Genomic DNA, 7,489 nt, shown 5'->3' on the forward strand with positions numbered 1-7,489 from the left:
TGGAAAGCGGCCGAAAAGGAAGGACTCGCAGCACTTGAGGCTATAGAAAAGTTCAGGCCATATATCGAAGGCAATCAGTTCACTTTGATCACTGACTCTTCAGCTTTATCGTTCATTATGAACACCAAGTGGAAGTCATCATCGAAGCTAAGTAGATGGTGTATGCAGCTGCAGCAGTACGACATGGTTGTGCGCCATCGGAAGGGTTCAGAGAATGTTGTGCCTGATGCGCTTTCACGGTCATTGGAAGCACTGGAAATATCAGGCCGAAGCGACTGGTACACGGAGTTGTATCGGAAGGTTCAGGAAATACCGGAGGACTACGCCGATTTCAAAATTGAGGAGGCAAAGCTTTATAAGTTTGTGTCCACGCCCACGGAGATGTTGGACTACAAATTCGAATGGAAGCTTTGCGTCCCAGGAGATCTGCGGAAAGTAGTTCTTGAAACTGAACACGATAATTCGATGCATCCTGGCTTTGAAAAGACCATCCACAAGTTGAAGGCGAAATATTATTGGCCAAGGATGGCAATGGATTGCAAAAAGCACATTAAAGCGTGTACCATCTGCAAGCAGTGCAAACCATCGACGACTGCAACTGTACCGGAAATGGGTAGACAGAAACTCACCAACAAACCTTTTCAGATACTGGCACTAGATTTCATACAAAATCTTCCTAGAAGCAAGATGGGCAAATCTCATTTGTTGGTCTTATGGACTTATTTTCAAAATGGGTTCTGCTTGTTCTGCTCAGAAAGATTGAAGCGAAAGAGGTGTGCAGTATTGTGGAAAGTTTGTGAATGAGGAGATTTGGAACACCCGAAGTGATAATTTCGGACAACGCTACTACGTTTATGGGGAAGGAATTTCAATCGCTTCTGCAAAGGAGAGGGGTTCACCACTGGCCAAACGCGCGACACCATAGTCAGGCAAACCCGGTGGAGAGAACGAACCGTACAATCAATGCATGGTTGCGTACTTATATGCAACAAGATCAGCGAACATGGGATTCCAAAATTGCGGAAGTTGAAGAGATGATAAACACGACTGTTCATTCTTCGACTGGTTTTACACCCTATCGGATCTTGTACAGGCACGACAAAGTGACGCAGGGACATGAACATCGCTTCGAACGTGATGAAACAGAGCTTTCAGTTGACCAGCGAGATGAATACCGAAAACAAATAAACCAAAAGGTATTTACGTTGGTCGAAGAAAACCTCAAAAAGAGCCACGAGAAAAATCTAAGGACCTATAATCTTAGGCATAAAAAATTTGCAGCCACTTACCAAGTTGGACAACGAGTTTTTAAAAGAAACTTCAAGTTATCTTCGGCGGCTGAGCATTACAATGCCAAGTACGGGCCTCTGTATACTCCTTGCACGATAGTGGCAAGAAGAGGAACCAGTTCGTATGAAGTAGCTGATGAAAATGGCAAGAACCTTGGGGTTTTTTCTGCAGCTGACCTTCGCCCCGATGATACCAATTAGCAATAAGCACGCCTAAGACAAAAAAATGATATTAGTAATCATATTAAAAAGCATTTGAAGTTGATATCAAGAACCTTCCGCATGTGTCAGTTTATAGCAAACTAAACGCACGTTAACAGTATCGGTCATCAGTGAACCTCGATCGAATGAACCAACCGGCGATGAAAGATCATGTGATGAACGTGCGCCGAATGAACATCGATCGTATACTGGACCGCAGTGAGAGTAATCCAATGTACAGCATAAAAGAGCGAGCTTTCTTGATGATGAGAGGATTAATCCAACATAAATCTGAAACGAGAGAAGAGTGACGTCAGTAATCTAAAGCTTTGTGATAGAGTCCGAATTGATAGGAATAAATTCAAAAGGGAAGAATAATAATTAGCAGTAAGAAGAAGATGAAAGTGAAATAGGATAGATAAAAGCATGCTAGATTCTAAGAATAGGTTAGGAAATACACTTACCATTACTTATTACAGCACCAAACAGAACTTTAGGTATATGAAATATGCTCGTTTTCAGGGTCATTCTTCAGGTAAAAGAAAATTAAAAAAATTACTTCCAACGCGTGGGAAGCCAAACTTTGCACAAGAGGAAATCCAATCCAGTTCGTACCTGAAAATTGCTAGATAGGCCGTCTAGCCGAATGAACCTGGAAATAAACAGATTTCTTTTAGCTTAACGCAGATTAGATACATATTGTCTACTTATCGTAAAACGTCTCTTTGTAGTATCACCATTTGTCGACTGAGTGTCCGATCAATTTTTCGTAGCACATTTTATTGAACTTTTTTACATTGTCCGTCTCGTCCACTATACGTATGTTCGCGATCGCGTGTGAATCGATACTAGATAGTCTTCTCTCTCCCATACTTGGGTATGGTGAAATAGAGATGAACTTAACGAATCGAATAGTAGAGATAAACTCACCATTGGTGTTAACTGACTTACATATACACAGGAGTAAAATCACACGTGCTCAATTATAGCAAATTTCGGTTTGAAATTTGACTTTTAGTTGCCACATTTTAAAGTGTTATGATGTTCAGATGATTTCAATTAATTTTTAACTACTACGTGATGCGATTCATTATTCATTTTTATTACATGTTGGTATACTTCCTAATAGTTTAACGGATTAAATGTTCTAAATAATTAGGCAGATTGCTAATTATTTAAGTGGAGTGGGGGGATAGTGTAACCGAACGTTACAGAAATCAGACTAAATTTTTAAAGCTATAATCCCGAATTAAAAACATTCAAATTGCTTAATTTTTACACAAAATTCACTCAAAACAAGTACTACGTACATTGCAAAAACACAACACCGCTGGGAATCACTGCTACCAAGGCCTGAAAAGGGGATCGTCAGTAACCCTACCAAGGTCGAACCCTCGGAAACAGGGCAAGAACCGCCATCAAATAGTCGTCGACGATCACTTTTATACAGGCGAGCAAGTGCGTAAGACGTATTTTTAGTAAAAACAAATTGCGATATATAAGTAGGTGAAGTGAAACTCTGCCAGCCATTCAGGTAACTAGAGTGAGAGGCCATCTTGGTGCTTACTAAGATCATTAAGTGCTCAGCCCTAATAAAGGGATTATTGTTCACTTCACCCTAGGACCTTTTGGATACCTTTTGATACCTACCATAATTTGGGAAGTTGCGAACTTCCGGAGACACACCGCACACGCATCGGCCTAGGTGACTTGACGGTCACCTACGTCTAACCGTAAAAGACCATTCTTCAGTCCTCTGGTCGACTACGAAAACCAGGGACAAAAACTCTCGGGCAAAGGCCCTAAACACCAAGGAGAGCAACCCTTCTCGATCTGGCAAAAGTCGGTCTCGTCCGTCGCCAACCGATCTCGCCAACGAAGGAAGCGCCTGTTGGACACCTCGCCCAGAACGCCTTTCTGGACCGCCATTTCACCCACCACCCCATCACCGAACCCTAAACCCAAGGATCAATCATCGCCATCTTGCACGATACCAATAATACCGGACCCGAAGACGATCAGCGAGCGCTCGCCGGTTCATCTAGCTGCCAACAAACAGTCTACAATTCGGTACGTACCAGTGACTAATAAACCCACCAGTGATACGGTAACACCATACACCACCATACAATAAAATTACACACGTTAAGAAAGTTGAGTGTTTTCGTATAGCACAAGATCCGCGAAATCCCTCCAGTTTGCCCAGTAGCGCGCCGACCCTGCGACTAAGTCCGAGTCACGTGCTGCTGAAGCTTGTCGGGTGAACCTTAAGTTACAATATTTATAGAGTGTATAGATTTGGATTGGGTGGAATTCCGGGCAGTTTGGGGAGTTTATCCTATTCTCATGAAGGTTGACGTTATTATCCCGGTACTGCTATTGCGCATTATTACTGTAGTAGCTAATCTGGCAAAAGCTTGGGAGGAACATAATTGATCACTTGATATTTTTAAGACTATCTTAGATGTATAACTCGATTCATATTGTAAAGCTTCTGTCCCGGAAGCTGTTTAAAATCAAATTTTCATTTCCCATGCATTTATTGAATTTGTTCAGATCCTGACCATTCATCTTTTAGACCCGTGATTTTAGCCATAAAGTTTTGCTTTACCGTCCAGCTCGATTGCTTGATAGCCCTATACGAAAACGATGACACCGCTTCGACAATACACCTTCAGGACAGCAGACAAACATTACATGAAATCTGTTTGTACTGTGATTATCATACTCGGGTTATCATTTCTTTTGTTCAGAATTAATTCTCTATTTTTCCATCGCGAGGCAATTTATGAAAACATTAGCTTTTTTCAAATTGTTTGCATTTTATTGCAAGCAAAGTGCAGTCAAAAATTTACAGAACCGGTCACAAAGAGCACTATACCGGAAAAGAAGACTCTTAACGATTCTACATTCGTAGAGTTACAAATGTTTCTAACTTGGATTTTTTTCTAATTTTTTGGAATTATGTTGGGAAAATTTTGTTTAAAATCAGAGTGGATCTCAACATACGAGCTATTTCAATTTTAATAGGCCGCCTGCTATAAAGCTACCTTGTTTTAATACCATTAATTGGTATTTTTCCTGAACACCCAAAACTCAAGAATGTTTTAATGAAAAGTTTTACAACTAAACAAAAAGCAAAACATAAATAAAATTAAAAAAAAGTACTATGAACTGAGCTCGAAAGGTGGAAAAATCCATAAAAAAATTCATTATGAAATACAAAAAAAACAAAAATATAAAAAAAACAAAAATGAAATTTGAGTAATCAGATCAAAATATTTACTAAATATATTGTTTCTCTTTCTACCTCGTCAGGATTTGGTAATGGATTATGGCCCACTGGTTTTTTTTCACTATAGGTTTTTAAGTTCAAAAAATAATTTTTATTTTACTTTAAAATTTTGATAACTTCATTTTACCCAAGCAACCACGACGCTTCAAATGATGTAAAGTTAACAGTCTTAAATGAGTCGCTCGTAGAATGCGATAAATTGCTTCATTGCTGTAAATGCAACACCAATGCTGTTATAAAGGAAAAGGGCGATTAAGAGATTTGGGAGGAGAGTACGGATTTTTGGTCGTGTGTCCGGAAAAAATACTTGTACGGATTTGTCCGGAATTTGTACGGAATTTTCAACCTCAGTGAAACTGGAAGTACTCCCGGGACAACAAAAAATCTTCCACAAATGGAAACAGACAAAATAATGTTGCAAACTAGTGTAGAAGGGCTAATTTTAAGTTGTCTTACCCCTCGACTCCCTGTGAACTTTTGTGAGAGTCTTATCCCCCCGTTTTATTTTAACTAGGTTTTAGTAGTTTTTGAACGTAGAGTGCACGCTCTCGCCAGCACACTTCCTGTATAGCCATCGCAGAAACTCCATCTTGAAATAAATCCTATAAATTTCAGAAGTGGGATGGCGGAAATTAGTTGTGTGAAAACAAATTAAGTATCTATGTAAATATCCCGCGACGGCAGTCCGAACGAAAGTATAAAGCGAATAACGGACGATACGAGATAACGAACAAAAAACGAAATCATCGGGTTACGATATTTCACCGGTGAAACGCCATTTTGGAACGGATGCCGAAGATTAAACGGCGACGAAACGCGACTGACGAACGAGAGGACGAGGCGAAAAGTAAGCAGGAAAACAGCTGCCAAGAAGGAGACAACAGCTCACAGACGGAAATCACGGATAATAGGAGAATGTCACTGTTTCCAGTTCCTCAAACAACGCAAGAGGCAAGAGCTGCGCGTCCACTTCATCCGGAAGAAATAAAAGCATTAATCAGCGAGTTTGACGGATCGTACGACGCTGCAATTTGGATACGGAAAGTGAAACATTATCAGAAATTATATGGATGGACGGATAACGCTACTCTATTGTATGCAACAACAAGATTGTTTGGCCCTGCGAAGTTGTGGTACAATTCAGTGGAAGAAAAAATATTCGGTTTTCATGGATTCAGAGTGATGTTGCTAACTACCTTCCCGAACTATCACGATGAAGCGGACATTCACCGGGAGCTAATGACTGTAATGAAGAGACAGCAAGAAACGTATGACAATTATGTATTCCGTGTCCAGAATATTGCCAGTAAGGGACGAGTCTCGGAAATATCGGTGATGAAGTACATCATCAGTGGCCTATCCCGTGACAGGTTATACAATCAGTTTGCAGCGAATGAGTACAACACAGTTTACAGCCTGCTGAAACGGATAAAGTGGTGTGAATCAAATTTCCAGTTGAAAAAGGCGGACACAGCAGGAGCGAGTGCAATACGTCAGCCGATACGTTATTTCGAATCGGGTGTTAAAGCAGGAACAAATTCATCTACTGTGGGACCATCCGATTTCATCTGTTTCAATTGTAATGATCCGGGACACAAATCAATGAATTGTCCAAAACCATAACGACGTCCTCGTTGTAGTTCGTGTTTGAAGGTGGGACACAATGCGGAACAGTGCTTCAAGTCATTGGACAAGGGAAAGTCAGTTGTACACAAACCAGCGGTTGCGATGATTGACACTAATGAAGGAAAGTCAACCATAACGAATCGGGTACCCAACGAGATGATCGACACTGACGAAGATGGGATGATGAGATGTGATGCTATTATCGGTCGACGATTGAAGCAGCTGAAATTGCTGGTGGATTCCGGTAGCGCAGTGAGTCTAATAAAACAATCTGAGCTTGCAAATTTGATTAAGATAGATAGTGAAATAGGGAACCACAGCATAGACATTTCAGGCATCAATGAATCAAAAGTGAAGATTTTAGGCAGGATGGAAACAAAAGTTGTCGTTAAGGGTACAATGGTGTTTGATGTTTCGTTTTGGGTTGTAGCTAATGAAACTATGGGAGTCAGTGCTATTCTGGGTCGAGATTTTCTTAGACGGAATAACATAACTGTGATTCGTTTCGAAAAACCTGAAGCAGCAACCATAAGTGAAAAGATCGATTCTAACCTGCTAAAGCAAGCGTTCGGTGACTGTTTGCCAGTAATGGTTGACTATGAAAACATTAATTTGAGTGTGGGTGATAATGATGAAACCATCCGATACGGAGTGCGAGTTAACTCAGATTTCAAAACTTTTTATCGAGAAAAGAAACCAGACGTTGAGAAGGCAGTAAAGTACGTAGCATCGATTCGCTTGAAGGACGATAAGTGTTTTAATGTTTCCCCTCAAAGATTGGGCAAATTTGAAAGAGATGCTGTAGATGAGATTCTAGATGGTTGGTTGGCAGATGGAACGATACGCGAAAGTGAGTCTCCATATTCGAGTAGAGTGGTTCTAGTGAAAAAAAAGAATGGTCGTTATCGCTTGTGCATAAATTTCAAGGAATTAAATAAGTTGGTTGAGCGAGATCGATTTCCACTGCCGGTAATTGAGGATCAAATCTCTAAGTTAGAAGGTATGAAGTATTTCTCAACGATGGACATGAAAAATGGTTTCTTTCATATTGAGTTGTCAGAAGAGTCTAAGAAATATA

At 40.4% G+C, this 7,489-nt stretch overlaps 1 protein-coding gene across 1 annotated transcript; it reads left to right on the forward strand.

The window, feature by feature from the left end:
- Positions 1 to 5,237: 5,237 nt before the first annotated feature.
- On the forward strand, positions 5,238 to 7,120 carry LOC131685999 (uncharacterized). Its single transcript, XM_058970088.1, has 2 exons — positions 5,238 to 6,364; positions 6,426 to 7,120. The coding sequence occupies exons 1-2, from the start codon at positions 5,575 to 5,577 to the stop codon at positions 6,434 to 6,436; spliced, it is 801 nt and encodes a 266-aa protein (XP_058826071.1). The 5' UTR covers positions 5,238 to 5,574; the 3' UTR covers positions 6,437 to 7,120.
- The last annotated feature ends 369 nt before the right edge of the window (positions 7,121 to 7,489 follow it).

The sequence above is a fragment of the Topomyia yanbarensis genome, chromosome 2 (genome assembly GCF_030247195.1).
Source record: "Topomyia yanbarensis strain Yona2022 chromosome 2, ASM3024719v1, whole genome shotgun sequence".
In the NCBI taxonomy this organism is placed as follows: Eukaryota; Metazoa; Arthropoda; class Insecta; order Diptera; family Culicidae; genus Topomyia; species Topomyia yanbarensis.